Here is a 17,887-nt window from a genome sequence, read left to right as displayed (position 1 = left end):
CCCCCCACGTCGATTAATTGTCACGACTAATCTTCACGTCGCTGCACGAGACGTCTCGCATTTGTTTTTTCTTTTTGTTCGTCGACGACGTGACCGACGGTTGTGTGGTGGTGTGACAATATCATGTATGTGATCCTTGGGTTGCAGGTTCAAAGAGACCGAGCTTCCTGTTGAACGAGCGTATGTACTCGATCCATTTTATCTATTTATCAAACCTCGTTTCTCACCTCACGCACACACATACACACACATACACGCATACGCACACGCACACGCGCGCGCACACACGCACACGCTGACACGGCTAGTGATCGACTGATCGACACCCGTAGCCACGATTAATTAGCCGCTAGCGGAATCGATTCGCCGCCGTTTCCACGGTTTTTACTGTGTTCGAATCGGCGGCGCAGCGTGCTTCTACTATTTTCCTTTTCCGATTAGAATCCAGTAGCTCGAAAACGCTTGCCGATTTACCGAGGCTGTGTTTGCGCTCGTTTGGGACGGATCGACGTCCGTTTGGCTTGCTGCGTCGAGACGCCAGCGTCGTGTTCGTGATCGAAACGCAACGATACGTCGGATCGACGACTATTCGAGCATGCCGCTGCGCCGTAGAACGCTCGCTTTTTTTGCGGCCGTTAGAGCAGTTCGTTGGCCATTGTCGACTTCGAGCGGGTCCGTGAGAATCGCGGCGCGCGGGAAATTTAATTAAAAGATCGGGCAGGGAATCCCGGCGGGAGAGAAAGCGCTGATTGGAGAGGCGCGGTAGCAAGTCAATTACAGTTTCCGGGCGGAACAGCTGCGGCGGGTCCGGCGTCGTTGCGCGATTTTACGGGGAACAATGGCGGGGAGCAGGCACGTGGCGAAATTGGGCCGATCAGATCGAAGATTGAGCGCAGATATTCCACCGCGTCGCTGCGTATGCGCGCACCCATACACCGTCGCCCATTGGCACACGCACACGCCGCCCACGCGGACGCGTCCGTGGCCCACGCAAACGCGGCCATGCACACGCGTACGCTTCGGCACACACGCACAGGACCGGGCGCGTGCACGCGGAGACGCGCTGTTCCCGAAACACTTTGCACCGCGATTTCATCCACCGCGGAACAACAAATACGCCCGTGCTACGGAAAACACTGCTGCGGAAAACGGGAAACGTAATCGAACAACAACCGCACGTGCGTAAATCCCTCGGCCTCCGCGGCGAGATCCGCTCGTTCCTTTTTCCACTCGTGATTATTAGACCAGCGAACAACGAGCTTTTCATTAACCGAGCCCGGCTTCTTTTGCGAGACACCCTCTGGCCGAGACTAGAGAACGCTGACATACGAGGAACAACACCGACACTGATAGATTGTAATTTCGTCCCTGATCCTTTGTTTGATCTTTCGTTTGACCCGTTTCTTTTTCTTTTTTCTTTTTTTTCTTTTTTGGTTTTTCTTTTGTTTCGTTTCTTGTTTCGTACGTAGACCGCCAGATTTACGTATGTTTCTTATTATTAACTGCATGCCGACCATAGTGGATCGTTTTCGAATAAAAACGAATTGTTATTTTCAGGATATTTACCGATCAGTATAGGTAAGTCTGATTTATCACGTATTTCTAGGAATGCTGCTCTGTAGCTATGCGTTCGCGAACTGTACACTCGACCGGTTCGAATGCCTCAAGAAAGAGAGAGAGAGAGAGAGAATATATATATATATATATATAGAGAGAGAGAGAGAGAGAGAAATAGAGAGGGTGAGGTCATGGATTTTTTGCATGCGAGCGCTCGCTCCGGACATCCACGGTATCCGCGTTCAGTTTTTGGACGCGGATCACTATTAGCGAGGACGCCGGTAAATATTTTCGCGGTGCAACGGATGCAACGTGAGTGCACGCGAGTGGAAGCGTACCGCGTGCAAATATTTTTATCTCGAGTAGTGCAAACATAGATGATACCGCGCGTAGAGGTGTATTCACTTTGCTCCATCTGTTGTGACGAGATTATGCGCGCGCTAGGCTGCACGGAACCGGGACCTGCACCTTCCCGCTTCAAACTGTTCAATTAAAAAGTTGGACGTGACCGGTGTGTAGGGAATATCTCGATTAAACGCCAACCGAGGTTTTTAGGTTGGCTACGGGTAAATCTACGAATAGACCTGTATTTGTTTGATCCTATTTTATAACATAGCATTTCGTTTTGGCTATGTCATGTCTGGAGGATTAAGATTGAACTTTAAGCAGACCTAATTAATAGGAGATAATGTCGAATGCGATTACAACTAGGATTTTTAAGTGGCTTAATGTGGGACCTAACATAGGCCCAAAGAGAGTTCTGACCTAAATCTCCGCCAAGTAATAGCAGTTTTTTTTATTACATCGTGTCTGGACTCTTATGGTTGACTCTAAGACTATTTTTAATCAGACCAAATCAGTATTTAGCAACTTAAGATCCAGATCCAACTAAGATTTTTCTGTAGCTTAAATTGAGACCTAACTTCGTCCCAAAGGGTGCTTCGATCGAACCCTCCCACAGGTCACAGCACCCATTCGATCGTACCATGACTGGACTCTAAGATAATTATTAATCAGGTCAAATCAATATTTAGCAACTTAGGATCCAAGCCCAACCAGGATTTTTAAATATCTTAAATTGAGATCTACCTGTGCCATATCCAGCACTCCAGCACTGCTTTGATTAAACACTCCCATAGGTCTTTGATCCTTCGACTATGGCCTAACCAGGTCCCCAAAGGTACCTTAAACCAGAATATCGTCCCTGGCACTGACCTAATCAATTTCTTATGGCAATCGTTTCACCTGGCCGACCCGTACGTCTATCTTGACCCAGCCCAAGAAACCACCCACGATGCTCCACGCGGTAATTATTGTAAAATAATGCACAGCCGTTCGTAATACATATTTCCATGGCATCGACGGTTAATAACATCATTGCAATACTGCTCGTTAGCGTGCTCGTTGAGACGACGTAGAGACAAAGGCAACCGAGCGGAACAGGTTCCAATAATGCCTCTCCTTTTGCTCGGCAATTTATTTATTTACGAGGGCTTTTTTCCCGCGGCCCCCTTGACCCCGTATAATGAGACCAATCAAACGGGAGCCTGGTTAATTACTACGTTCCGCAGAGGCTCGCGACGATTTAATGGAATTGTTGACAGCAATTGGATGTCTTGGTCCGCGGATTGCGTGGAATTCTTGTACCGGGTGGCCCGGAAGTCTCCGAGCAGATTTCACGAGTTAATAAACCGCGGGGCGAGACGCGACGACAAGGAGCCGAATCGTCGATCGGTCCGAGAAAAATAGTCCCCTCCGAACAGAATTCAGTTGTTAAGGTACACGTGACGCACGAGATCGTTCCACGGAAAAAATGACGACTGTTTTTATCGTGGCCGGTCATTAGGGGCATTAAGATGTAAGTGTCCGCGGGGACCTTGACGAACGACACTGACTCACGATCGCCTCGAATTCCTCGGGTCGGCCATTTTCCGATCGGCCAGCGTAGGTACGCTCGAAGAATCCAGGGAATTAATGCGATTGGCGCATTCGTTGAGACAACTGCCGTTTCCTCGACGTCGAGACAGTCGTTTCCGACGAACGCTGTGTACGTGGCAATTACTGTCGCGCGAATGGTGTCCGAGACACCGTAGTAACCATGCTCCCGTCGGACTGTTAGCTTCGCTCGATTATTGTTCCACCGTACGATAAAAAGAAAAAAGAAAAAGAAGGAGAAAGCAAGGGCGCAAAAGCATCGCCGGTACGCTGCGACGCGCCCCGGAACAATTACAATTCACGTTCCGGGTGAACGAACAAACAACCCGAAAACGTGATACGCGGAATAAAGGATACGCCGATAAAGTACGGCCGGTGAACGGCTCAAATTGGAAGCAATTAATCAAGTGTAATGGAATATGTGCCGCCCCGTTATCGAGTTCTGAGTGATTGGGTTAACATTGCTCCGATTCCCCACGATGATTCTTTCTATTGGCGCGGATTAAAATGCGCTCGATCAAATTGCCTGTCGACGCGCTCGCGTTTCGAAAAAATTGCTCGGCCGAGTTCGCCCGAAAATTCGGATTGTCGGCTGATTCCGGCTTTGGTCGAGTGGACATTTATTCGGGATCGGCTTGTGTGTCGATTGTCGTGCACTTATGCTAATTCTACTTATATTTTGGGACAATGTTATTGGTCTAAGGGTGCCGATTTTTTTAAATGCACTTTGATCCGTTGATTTTGTAATTGACACGAAACGAAGGGCCCGGTAACTCGCTCAAAATCGATTTTCTGTATTTTGTGAAATGTTTTGCGTTCGCACCTATACAGGGTGTCGCGCATTTTTCCGTACATTCTCTGTGAGTGTGTTCTACAAATAAAAATGAGACTGAAATGTTACGTATAATAAAAAGTTCGTAAATGCTTTACTAAGAATTTATCACCGAAATACTTGATTTCTGATTTTATATTTATTGTCGAATTTATTATCGAATTTATCGAATTTATCGTTGATGTGATTTTCTCGATTCTCTTCGCAGGCGATGTTAATTTTTGCAATTAATTCGTCTCTCGTACATAACTTTGTCACATTTTTCACCGTTTCTTATTCTTTTCATTGCTTCTCAACATTATATTTACGGTTTTTCTGTTATTCGTAACATTTTGTATAACATTTAAAAAAAACGCCGACATCTAATTCAAATGATTCAAGACGTGCGATACAGATTTAAAAAAAACGATTTAATTCGTGGAAAACTTCGGACGTCGCTTGAATCAGCACACCACCTATTTTAATTTCCACGCGCTCATTTGGTTTAATTGAAACTGATTTAAGGGGTTTCCACGGCTATTTCGAGGGAACGATCGAACACGTCTCGCGGGCCTGTTTATTAAACATTTCGAGCGACTCGTGTTAATTAAAGATGCCCGTGGCACGTTGCAGAGCGAGAGGGACGCCGGTGCAATATGAAAATTCATTGAATTTTCGATGAACGCTGCCGATCGGCATGGCCCTCCGACATTTCCCATTCAACGGACGTATTTGTTCGCCGGTTGCCGCGATGACTGAATGACACCTGAAATAAAATGTCGCGCGTGCCTCCGACGGGATTTCCATCGATCGGGACAGCGATCACCGGCGATCCACCGTGCCGCCAGACGTTAATATTGCCTTTGATTAAACGCTTGTTTACAGTTCGATCGCCGGCGGTATTGCATTTCGGTAGGTAGATACGCTCGAATTGGATTCCCGTCGTTTTCGAAGCTCGAATTCTTCGAAATCGATTCCGAAAATAGGATAGAAACATTTCGGGCGCTATGTTTCCCGATTTCTGCTCGCGTAAATGCGCGCCTGACGCGAATTCTCTTGAAACATTCGGGGCTCTCGCGTGCGGTATAATCGGCGCGGCCGAAAGGAACTGCAACAGAAAGAGACGCCCGCGAAAATGCGGGATACCTGCAGAAGTCGAATGAGCACGTGCGGTGCCATATTTCTGTGGCAACGACTTTGTTGTCAGAACGGTGGTCCCAGAATTTTTTTTCGAATTTTTCAGCTCGGTGCGCCATGGTCGAACGAGAAATATTTTCGACGGACATAGCCGAGATTGGAAACCGGTATTTATTGTTCTAACTGTGGCCGCTTCAAATGGAGAAGCAATACGAAAGCATTCCGGACACCTATTATTATGACAATGCGTTGTTCTTGTAAAAATTATGGTACACGGCGTTCGTTCAATTTCTACAAAAAGCCTGCGTTTTTTGGGGGGGTATTTTCATTTCTCCCGTCCCGGTTCTTCAACCTAAAAATCGGATAAAATTCTGAAAAATGCACACGAGTTGCCTCGACACGTCGCACATTTTTCTGAAAATTAATTCGCGCGTTTAATGACGGAAATTTCATCGAAATCTACGAAATATCGCACATCGTCCAGATCGAGCAGTTTCGAGCACTTCAGCCTTTGTAAGACAGTTTTAAGAATCTCGTGGAGCTGGCTGGGAAGGAAATCGAGGTTGAGAAAGATAGACTGGAAGCAGATGAGTCCGGGAAGTATCGAAACGTTGAGTTAAAAAGTGACAGTGTCCAAAGCGCCGGATGAGAGCGCGGGGAAGAAGTTGCCTGAAAGGAGCGCTGATCTGGCAGAAGCTGCGGGAGTAAAAGGAGCCTCGGAGATAATAAAATGCAGGCGCAACACGCGGCCACGGAGACAGAAGTAGAATGGACCGCTGAAAGCGCGGGACTTCGATAGTTTCCTTTCCGCGAGCACAAAACCGTCGTCGGCCAGAACTGATTCACGACAATTACTTCTTCGGTCCGCGGAACAATCGTCCGGCCATTTATTTGCGATTCGCTGCGGCACCGAGATGCACGGACGATCATAAGCTCCTATGACTGGCTGTTGCGCAGCCTTGATACATCGGCGTATACTCGAGAGCAGCGATCCAATTGAAACGCGTTATTTATCAGGCAGACATTCGCATCGCGACCACGCGCGCCCTATTTATATTCGCAGCTGATGCACCTCAAATATCCAATACGTTCCGCGGGGAATGCGATTTCTCAAATGTCATCCCGGTACGGGTTTTGGCTGGTCCGCGAGAGTTCGCGGGGATCCGAGAGTCAAAGGCCAAAATATTTTCGGAATGATACGTGGGCGAGCAGGCTCCGAGATTAAAAATTTCTAGAACCTAGGACTGTGTCTGACTTGACGCGGATACGACTTGGAAACGTGACTTAAGTATTTTATTAGAGACCGGATTTGTGATTCCGCGTCGATAGAATATTTGCGAAGTGATTTGCGTTCGAAGAAATCGAATATTGCTGGGGAAAAATTGCTGAAATACTTGACGACTTAAAAATTGTAGCAGTGAGTGGATTTGCAATTATTTGTTGAATGATTTGTATTCGAAGAAATCGAAATTGAATACTGCTGGAGGAAAATTGCTAATATTACTTGAAGATTTGACAACTAAAAAATTGTAATAGTGAGTGGATTTGCAATTATTTGTCGATAGAATGTTTGTTGAATGATTTGTATTCGAAGAAATCGAAATTGAATATTGCTGGAGGAGAATTGCTAATATTACTTGAAGACTTGACAACTCAAAAATTGTAATAGTGAGTGGATTTGCAATTATTTATCGATAGAATGTTTGTCGAATGATTTGTATTCGAAGAAATCGAAATTGAATATTGCTGGGGAAAAATTGCTAATATTACTTGAAAACTTGACAACTCAAAAATTGTAATAGTGACTGGATTTGCAATTATTTGTGAATAGAATATTTGTCGAATGATTTGTATTCGAAGAAATCGAAATTGAATATTGCTGGAGGAAAATTGCTAATATTACTTGAAGACTTGACGACTTGAAAATTGTAATAGTGACTGGATTTGCAATTATTTGTCGATAGAATATTTGCCGTATGATTTGTATACGATGAAATCAAAATTGAAAATTTCCAGAGGCGAAAAGAACTATGAAAAGACCACTTGAGAATATGATGACTTGACAATTTCAATATTGAGTGGATTCCGTATCGATAACGCACTCGTAAAATGATTCATGCAGGAGGTTTTTAAGATTAAAAATGTTCAGAGTCCGTGGGAATTGCTGTGGATGTAAAAAGTATTCGTACACCGTTTAAAACAGAATAAATAACTTTTATATAATTCGGACGCTCCATATAAATTTTGTTGGGATACTAGAGGAAGTAATTGACTAAAAAATGTCTAAAAAATTGTTTTCCAAAATTATCTCAGTCGATCTAGAGCGAACAAGTCCCCCAGTAATCTCCAAAAAACCGCAATTCCCCTGGTCCAGTCCAGAAAAAGTTACACCGTTTCGGAACGTGTCCGACGGAAGACTGTTTACACCGGCTGCACGCGACTCGACGTGAGAACCACTTAAAAAGCTCGAAGACTCGAGGCTTATCCAAGCGAGCGTACTCGCGATTTACAAGCGGGAAACTCCAGATATCGGAGCACTCGTATCGATATCCCCGAGAGAAGCCACTCAGCCGTTGCCGGAGCAGCGTCTGGCAACGGAAATCGTCCTCAGGCTGGCCGAACCTAGAAATTCAAACGAAGCCCGCGGGTTGCACAAGAAACGTGTTGCTACGTGTTGGGAATTGCGAGCGGAGGAGATCTATCCCAGAGCTGGCAGCGCGGAGCAAACAAGATCAGGCGGAGCGGAGGCAGCCAAAAAATCATGAAGCCTCTTGGCGATGCTAAAAGCGGGCTTAGGCTACCTGAGACTAGTATTTGGGTAAAAGGATGAGCCGGAGGGCGAGGAAGCAGGAGGAAGAGGGTCGGCTATGTAGACGGCGGCGTGTAGACACGAAGGTAGATGGAGAGTGGATTGGGGAGAGAGGGAGAGAGAGGGAGGAGTGGCAGCCATGTACTTACGTAGACTCGAGGAACAAATACTAAACAAGAACTATACTAAATGACTCGAATCTTTTTTAGATGACATTAGACGACTAATAACGCCTTCCTAATATTTTGCTATCACTTGGCATGACAAAAAGAACAAATAACTCATATTCTCCAACCTTTTTATATAAGTTTAAAAACGAAAAAGTTGGAGAACATGAGTTGTTTCAAGGTTACTTCAAGGTTATGTTCTCCAACTTCTTACTATGAGTTTAAAAACGAGAAAATTGGAGAACATGAGTTATTCCTTTTTTGTCATGCAAAGTACAGCGATGTCTCTCTAACTGACGCTCAGATTGTCCAGAAAAATGGACAATTTGAGAAAAGGAGATACGATTATTCGAGCCTTGCGGTTCGTTTTTATAGTTACGAATTGTCAGCAACTATAAAAGCTGCGAAGCTATCGAGTTGCGAGACTCGAATAATCGCATCTCCTCTACCCAGATTGGCCATTCTTGTGGACAATCTAAGGCGTCAGTTAGGGAGACTGTAACAGGAAAATTTTAGAAACGTCGTCGTCTAACAATCCTTCCGTCGCCTGGAAAAGAAAAAGTTCAAGCCGTCTAGTCCAGTTTGAACAAAGTTATACCGTTTTAAAAGGCGCACGTAAGTACATGGCCGCCGCTGTAGATTCTCGGTAGAGAGTGGGTTGGCGCGATAGAAAGAGCGATAGAGAGTGAGAGCGAGAGATAGAGAGGATAGACTGGACGACGCGCAAGTTTCCCGCGCAAATCGTGGCTCTGCCCCCTCCCGGCCGTTCCGGCTCCGGCACACAGTGAAATCTCTGCGAAACCAGAACACCCTGGCCAGTTGGACGTCGCGTCGAACACGAGGTGTCCGGCGACGCCAGCCCCGGCGACCCTTCAAAGCGGCAACTTCCGGTTTTCACGCGTCACGCTGGCCGCGTTCCGTTCGTCCTCTATCGCGGCGGAGAGGCGCGCTCGGTCGCGTAACAGGACCGATCGATGGCCCGTCATCGATAGTCAATGGTCTCGCCGCGATCACGCAACCACACGGGGATCACGCGTCACGGGCTCGCGTGACAAACGTGCGCATCGCCGCTGCCGCCGCGAGGCCCCCGTCGTCGGCCTGTGACGTCAGATCCTCTCTCTCTTTGTGTCACCGAAACTCACCGGCGGCCGAGCTGTCGCACCTGGGACGGCTTTAGGGACACCGTATCCGGACCTCGGGGTAGGCTGATCAGCAGCCGCACGATTCGATCCCTCAATGGGACTGGCCGGCCGAACTTCGTGCTTGGAACGGGGAGTTGCGTGACCGAGTGGACGGAGGACGGCTGCTATGCCTCGGGGATATCATGAGCTGTTGCCCTAAGTGGCTGCTAAGTGCACCTTCCATGTCTGCGGGAATATTGGCGAATTTTACGATGTGCTTGCGGGAACTGTCTCGTAGGGTCGGGTAGGCAGTGGCCGAGGATTAGGGGACGATGCTTAGGGGATAGACGGAAGTGGTGTGACTCCTGGCTTTTCGGAGTTTAGATGATTGTTCAGTGAGAATAGAAAGTGCCACGATTTTTGGGGGATGCTGGTTTGGGAATTGTGTGTTCGGGTTCAGGATGGGGCATACGATGAGGCTGATACTTTGGGGATACCGAGGGGATTGGCTAGTCGGACCTGGTGGTCTTCAGTTTTTAGGATTCGAGACGTTCATTGACTGTCGGTGTAAAGTGTCAAGATTTTTAGAAGGTACTGTTTTAGGTACTGTCTTTCGGGTCCAGGATAGGAGATATATTAAGACTTATGCTTAGGGGATACCGAGGGGAATGGCTAGTTGGACCTGGTAATCTTCAGTTTTTAGGATTCGAGACTTTCATTAACCGTCGGTGTAAAGTGTCAAGATTTTTAGAAGGTACTGTTTTAGGAACTGTGTGGTCGGGTCCAAGATAGGGGATACAATGGAGCTGATACTTAGGGGATACCGAGGGGTTTAGCTAGGCGGATCTGGTGGTCTTCAGGTTTTAGGATTTGGGACATTTATCGACTGCCGGTGTAAAGTGTCATCATTTTTGGAAGCTGCTGTGTTAAGTACTGTCTTTCGAGTCCAGGATAGGGGATACGATAAGGCTGATACTTAGGGGATATATCAAGCATGATACCGAGGGAATAGGCTATTCAAAAATGGTCGTCTTCAGGTTTTAGGATTTAAGAGGTTTATAATTGCCAGTCTAAAGTGTCACGATTTTTGGAAGCTACTGTTTTAAGAACTGTATTCTGTGTTCCTAATAGGGAATAGAATAATGATGACGCTCAGAGGATAGGGAAAGAATGTCACTTAGAGGACGTGCTAAAAACAGCCATCAATTTGCAGCATTTTAGATGCTCGTTGACTCTGATGAGGATATAATCTCTTGCTCGAAGGACAATATTTCAGACTCTGGCTAGAGATCAGGACAAGGCTGATGTTTTGGGGATAAGTCAAGCTTGATACTTATGGAACAAGCTATCCAGAAATGGTGTTCTTGACGTTCTCTAACAGTAGACATGTTTTCCAACAGTTCTCCATTCTCTCAAGACATTATCTTTGTCATCTAAAAGAGACCTTTAGATCCAGGAGAGAGTACAGTTCCAAAATAAGATTTGGAAGATGAGCTGCTGAAAGCTGATGTTCCTTCAATATCCATCGAGTAAAGTAATCGATAAAAATTAATTTTCAGTCCATGAGATTGTTCGACACGAAAAATACAGTAAATTCTCCCCAATTCACGCTCAGATTGTGCATAAAAATGAACAATTTAGGAAGAGTAGATACGATCATTCGAGCCTCGATGCTCGTTTTTACAGTCGTTGACAATCGGTCGCTATAAAAACATAATACAATCGTATCTCCTCTTCCCAAATCGTCCACTTCTATGTACAATCTGAGCGTCGATTAGGGAGAATTTACTGTAATCCCTTGGGTCGAAATAAACTCGTAAAACAAGGATGATACTTAGGGGATAGCTCGTCCAAAAGCAGCCTCCTTCTTCAGGGCTTAAGTCGCCCCTTTGTCAGCCCATGGAAATAATTTTCCCTTCTCTCTTCGTTCTTTCCATGCTCTAATCTTTCGCTTCGTAAATAGTCGTTTAGGTTCAGGACAGAGCACAGGTCCGAAACGACACTTAGAGGACACGCCGTTCAGCACCGGCGGCTTTCAGCGTTCGGGACTCAGGACACCGGCGAAATGAACTTTCCAGCCCGCTGCGGTCATCAGCGCGGGAAATAGTCCCCTGCGTTAGATCGAAATAGGGGACAGGGCAAAGATGATGCTCGGGGGTTACGATGCGTCCCTTTATGGAGATCCTGTTGACCGGATGGGGTTAGAAGTTATGGTCAGCATCGCGTGTCAAAGAACAGTGGAGCGGGGCATCGCTTTGATCGCTCGCCATGGAATATTGGATGGGATGGGGTTTGCGGTGGAACATTCTGCGGGCCCGGTAATTTTGCATCGTAAGGCTAAGTCCGCTTCTCAGCGTCGAGAAGAAAACCGTTCTGTTGCGCGTTTGTTATTCCAGTGCGCCGCGTAGCCTGTCGAACTTGTTCCATACTTGTCCCGGGGCAGTCGATAAATCAATATTATTTACGGCGAATAAGAAGCAAGACGTTCTACCAGCTCCACGGCTAATCTTATGCTCGATTCGTAGACCCGGCTCGCATAACGAGACAAACAACCGGGCAAGCGAGGCGTTTTTTCGTCGCGCGCGACGAAAACGCGGCCGCGTTCGAGAGGACGAATGCAAATCGGCGGCGCTGCTCGCCGAGTTTATTGACACCGGGTCGTCGCGGCGGGACGGGGGGGACCGATCGGAACGATTAAAAGCCCATCGCGGGACAACGGCGGCCCATCTCCCGTGCCTCAACGCGTCCCCGATGCGGACACGGTGTCGCGGTCCGAACGCGAATCGGGGCTCGCACTGTTTTCCACGGGACGGAACAATGCTTCATAAATATGCAGCGCGTACGTGTCACACGGGAGACATTGAATATTTATGGTATTTTGTACGTGTGCTCCGCTGGCTCCGTTCTCTTTTTTTCCGTCTTTTTTTTTGCACAGGATCGCGCAGAATCGCGACCCATTTTCTGAATATTCATGGGAAAACGGCGAAATATTCTTTAATCGACGCCGCGCGATTTTTCCGCCGACGGTTCGGCGCATTTTTCGGCAACACCGTGAGGCGCGTGGAGGAAACTTCTGACCGCGTCGGGGCCTGTTAATTCGACATCGAGACGCCGCGGTAATTGAATGCTCCACCCCTCGCCGGACCGCAATTCAATTAGCAGACGCGAGTTCCTTCGGGGAAAAAAGGGTCCGAAAGTTCGGTTCGTTTGCAGCGGAGTCGAAATTAGTCGCGAGGGCTTCAGGGATGCAGCCGGAGGCGCGGACGTGTTCGCGCGAACTCCGACCGGGCCGGGAAATTGCACGCGCAGGTCGAGCTGCCGGGGAACTGGCTCGATTGCGAGAACTTTCCTAAGCAATCTCGTTAATTGCAACTTAGGTCTTGTTCGAGGACGTTTCTTATCGTCTGGGCGCGGAATTCTGGTTCTGAAATGGTTCAGTTGTCAGGGTACCGATTGCAGGAGGTTCGGTTTTCGACGATTTTTATCGGGTTCGTTTGACCTTGTTGGTGGACGCTTGTTTGGCTTTGGGTATGTCTGAGATTCAAGTCTAAGCTCTGGGGTAGAGAATTCGTGCTAGAGGAGACGGTAAAAATTGGATTCGGATATGTAATATTGTGTGAACTTTGTTTGACGAGATTTGAACCTGTTTAATTCTGTTTGATCAAGTGCAAACCTGTTTGATCAGTGTGCATCTGTTCTAGGATTTATGTTTGAGTATGTTAGAGTTCGACTTTCGATTATTTATATCGAGTTGGTTTGGTATCATTGGTTGACGTTTGATTATGCTTGATTATGCTTGATCATGCTTGAGATTTAAGTCTAAGCTGGTAGAATTCGCGCTAGAGGAGGCGGTAAAAATTGGACACGGACGTGTATCAATGTATGAAACTGTTCGACGAAGTTTGAAGCTGTTCGATCGAGTTTGAACCTTTTTGATCAAGGTTGCAGTAGCCATCCGATCAAACTTGAGCGTAGACTGCTAGGATTTCTGTTAGAGTATGTCAAAATTCGGCTTTCGATCATTTATATCGAGTTGGTTTGACATCGTTGGTTAACGTTTGATTGTGCTTGATCATGTTTGAGATTTAAGTCTAAGCTCGTAGAATTCGTGTTAGAAGAGACGGTAAAAGTTGGATTCGGACGTGTATTAATGTATGGAACTGTTCGACGAAGTTCGAGCATGTTCAATCAAGTTTGAAACTTCTTGATCAAGTTTGTAGTAGCTATTCGATCAAGCTTGAGTATAGACTGCTAAATTTTATGTGAGCCTGGTCGACGAAGTTTGAACCTATTTGATGAAGTTTGAACCTGTTCGATGAAGTTTGAACCTGTTCGATGAAGTTTCAGCTAGGATTTATGTCAGAGTAGACCACGATAAGTATTTGATTCAGACAATTTGGGAAAATGAACAATTTAAGAAGAGGGGGGGGGGAGATACAATTATTCGAGTCATTATATTATTATACAGCTACATTATTATACTCGTTTTTATATCTATAAAATAATCGTATCTCCTCTTCCCAAATTGTCCACTTCTCTGTGCACAATCTGGGCGTCAATTAGGGAGAACTTGCTGCCTATAGATACGCGGACCTGTTTGATTCAGCCGGCTCGATGAAGTTCCAACCAGTTGAACGAAGTTCGCATCAGAGCGCTGTCGCATCGAAGGCATCGCGACCAGTCGACCGACTTCCCGATCCATTGTTTCGAGCACTTAATAATCGGCGCGCCCCCTTCTAACACGAAACCCATCGAGAGTACGAGAACACGCCGTAAATCATGAATAAGAACCGCAGGATTTACCGGGAATTGCATGCACTTGCTCTAATTAATTCGCTTCGGCAAACCCCGTGCATTCGATTCCTATTTCATTCACCGTCGGAGATCTCTCGCGACGCGTTTCTTTTGTCGGGAAAACAAGCTCCCGGGCTTTGTTTAGGATAATTTCGCCGGTTCGGTTGCTTGCCAGGAGACAGAACGGCTACTGACGAGTATCGACGGCTATCTTCGTCCGTGACTTAGGGCACGGTTTTGTCATCGTCGTTCACACGGATCGCACGTGCTAGAAATTCATCAGTGTCCTCGCAGTCGCGTCGAAAAAGAGACGAACATTTTCATGGAAAGCAGCTGACGCATTCGAAATAAATCGGACGTTAAAAATCGAATAATTGCGAAGGGGGGAAAATTGTTGTCCCTTTTCCACTTACCGCCGAGTGCATCTTCGAGGCGAGTTTCCTCCGAAACGAGGCGATCTACGGAAAAACGTTGCTCCGCACTTTCGACGCAGCGTTTCGCGCCGATTAGCCTGTTTTTTGTCCCGTCGCGATGCGTTCGCCGGTCCCTTCGCGGCGCACAATTTTCTGGAGGCATGCGCGTATCGCCGGGATCTCGTTATCAGCGTGCACAGAAGGGTGCTCCGGTTTCGGTACTGGAATTCCCCTAATCTCTCGGCTCCCCCTATCATGTGCGCCGTGCATTTGATCGGTGAATCGAACCGGCTTATCGCTGAACGCGTCGACGTCGTGCCCGATCAAGACGTTCCGTTTCGTCACGGTTCGTCAGTCCGCGCGTAACGTGTCGTCGCGCCTTCTCTCGTTCGGGCCGCGCGCGACGAAATCCGTCGTTACCTCACGGAAATCGATCCCCGCCGCCCGCCCCTCGTCCATGCACGCGCGAACTCGGCTCGCCTGTTACGTTTCCGGGAAAGAATAAATTGATTGATGGTCCCCGCGTGTTCAGCGAACTCGATTCTGCCGATTACCGCGCGCAATCGGGATTTAAGTGCTTCCTCCCGTGACGTACCGCGCGGCGCGGGATGACGCGACGTGATTTTTCAATCTAATTGGGGAAACTCTGTGACGTGTCCGCCTCGAGAACATTGTCTGCGAGATGCTGCAACACCGTGCAAGAATAATAGCAACAACGTCCCGTCCGAGAGACTGCCAGATACCTGGATTATTCTCGTCGTTTTATCGGACGTTCGGAGCAGCGAGCCATTTAATTGTCTCGCTCAGCTGCGAACGGCGCACAGATCGTTTCAATTCCGAGCAGTTTAATTCGTTATTTTTCTAGAAGCGACGCTAACGATTACAGTAATGTCTCTCTGATTGACGCTCCGATTGTCCACGAAAATGGACAATTCGGGAAGAGGAGACACGATTATTCGATCCTTGCGGTTCATTACTATAGTCACGAGTTGCTGCAAGGCTCGAATAATCGTATCTCCTCTTCCCAAATTGTCCATTTTTGTGGACGATCCGAGCGTCAATAAGAGAGACATTACTGTACGCCGGACTGTCGCATTAGAAACGATCGCGGTCGAATAGCAAAGGATTTGAAATCCGTTGATTTGAAATTTGGAGCGGTGACAGATTTAATAATCGTTCGCCTAAACAGCGTTACCGCGAATATTAATAAATCTATCGGACTGTTACGTGTGGCAGACGATTGCGGCGGACAATTCGCGCGGCCAATTCGAAATTTAGAATATCAACGAGTTTACTAATTATTTACCTAGAGACTGACGTCAATATTGACCTCTTGTCGCGCCGAGCTTTCTAATAATAACCCGTTAAGTATATGAACGTTGTTCCGTTCTTTCGGATCGGAATATAAAATGTTCTCTTGGCCGTCGATGATTAAGCGTTCGAGTGCACACAGTTCCGGCGCGCGGTAAACATAAATTTATTTAAAAAGATCTTTTACAATTTTCATTTTTAAAGATACCATTTTGGGAAGTATACCGATCGTTGCAACTGCGAAGATAATGGCACGGCGAACGGCTCGTAAATACATTGGATTCCGATATGAAAAATCAGAACGATTTAAGAAGTTCGATAAATTCCGGGAACGGATAGGTTAGGCTAGGTCCATGATATTGTAGCAGACACAAGTGCCCCGCTAGCGGGATAGTAACCGAGGTAAGAGCTCACGTGAGAAACTGAATTTATGTGCGGGACTCGCAGGGATCCGCGATGGAGGTCGTCGAAATAATTCAGTCTTAACTGGAGCTTATTGGGGCGGAAAATAACAAGCCAGCCGGCAGAGAGCTAATTCGAAGTTGAATTAAATTCGGTTTACGTGTAACTCCCCGACGAAATTCCCGTGCGTTTCGCACGATGTTTCGCATCTTGATCTGGACATAATTGAAAAACAATTGCACTGCAAGGGGGTGGGGCGGGGGACGCGAAGCACCGGTGGCTAGTACGGATCGCTGTTGGCTCATTTGTGTAATGGAATATTCGTATTAATAACAATTAGCACCGCGCGAGCGGTAACTATTCGCGACGGCCAATTGCCTGCAATTGACGTTTAATCGAATCCGACTTCGAAGTTGCTTCGGTGCCGGTCGTTTCAAGCGGAGGAAATCCCTTTGTTGCGTTTCGAATTCATGATCTGAATAGTTTATTTGCTGAACGAGTAGTCGCGATACAGTCGAATCGATTTACAGTTTTCAGAGGGAAAAAGTCGGAGACGTTGTTCGCGTTTATTCTTGCGCGAAAGTGGTTTTCGAATAGGAAAGATCGACTGGGACATTTTTCTTTTGTTTTCGTTTTCTTTTTGTGCGGAGATAGTTTTCGAATGCAGAAATTAACTTCGCCGCTGTTTTCTATTTTTCTTTCGTAAAAAGGTGCCTTTCCATTATGAAAAATAATTGAGCTATTGTTTCCTGTGCTTTTTTTGATCCAAAGTGGTTTTCGAATGAAGAAATTAACTGAGCCGTCGATTTGTATTATTTTTTTTTGTACAAAACTGGTTTTCATATACAAAAGATTAACGAGATATTGTTCTTTGACTTTGGTTTTTTACGAAAATAGTTTTCAAATGCAGAAGATTAACCGAGACATTGTTCTTTTGTCTTTTCTTGCGCAAAAATTATTCTCGAACCAAGAAATCAATCGAGACATTGTTCCTTTGTCTTTTCTTGTGAAAAAATTGTTCTCGAACGAAGAAATCAAGACATTGTTCTCTTGTCTTCTCTCGCACAAAACCGGTTTCCAAACACAAAAGATAAACCGAGAAATTATTCTTCCCGTCTCCGTGCACAAAAATGATCCATCAAATGAAAAACATAAGCCGATCGTGTTCGTTTTCTCTCGTGCGAAAATAGTCCTCGCCGGAATCGACCGAGGCATTGTTTCCCGTTTCTTATTGTTCGAAGATGGTTCTTGGAGCGCGCGGATCGATTAGCTCGCCGTAAAGCCGGTCGCACGAAGCACGGAATTAAGCAGTCGCACGTAGACATTATCGAAGTTCGCTGATCCGAGCCGATAAGCTCTCTCCCGATATCCCGTAGACTTTCCTGGCGGAAGCCGCGACTCGTGTTTAGCCATTAAAAATTGAGAAACTT

The 17,887-nt window shown here is 46.5% G+C and overlaps 1 protein-coding gene across 15 annotated transcripts in view; it reads left to right on the top strand.

The window, feature by feature from the left end:
- Positions 1–17,887, top strand: part of dnc (phosphodiesterase dunce) — a 540,449-nt gene that overhangs the window by 448,467 nt on the left and 74,095 nt on the right. For 11 of the 15 annotated variants that reach the window (XM_076521357.1, XM_076521359.1, XM_076521356.1 and 8 more), the window contains 2 exons: positions 148–180; positions 1,558–1,578. The exons of 1 other annotated variant lie outside the window; for it this stretch is intronic. In XM_076521357.1, coding sequence (XP_076377472.1) covers positions 148–180; positions 1,558–1,578 — 54 coding nt within the window. Of the gene's footprint in view, positions 1–147; positions 181–1,557; positions 1,579–9,246; positions 9,617–17,887 lie in introns of those variants that run through there. 3 more of the 15 variants (XM_076521353.1, XM_076521352.1, XM_076521365.1) reach the window with 3 other exon arrangements.

The sequence above is a fragment of the Megalopta genalis genome, chromosome 5, assembly GCF_051020955.1.
Source record: "Megalopta genalis isolate 19385.01 chromosome 5, iyMegGena1_principal, whole genome shotgun sequence".
Taxonomy (NCBI): domain Eukaryota; kingdom Metazoa; phylum Arthropoda; class Insecta; order Hymenoptera; family Halictidae; genus Megalopta; species Megalopta genalis.
Note: the sequence above shows the minus strand (reverse complement) of the source record. Positions and strands in the feature narration are given on the sequence as shown.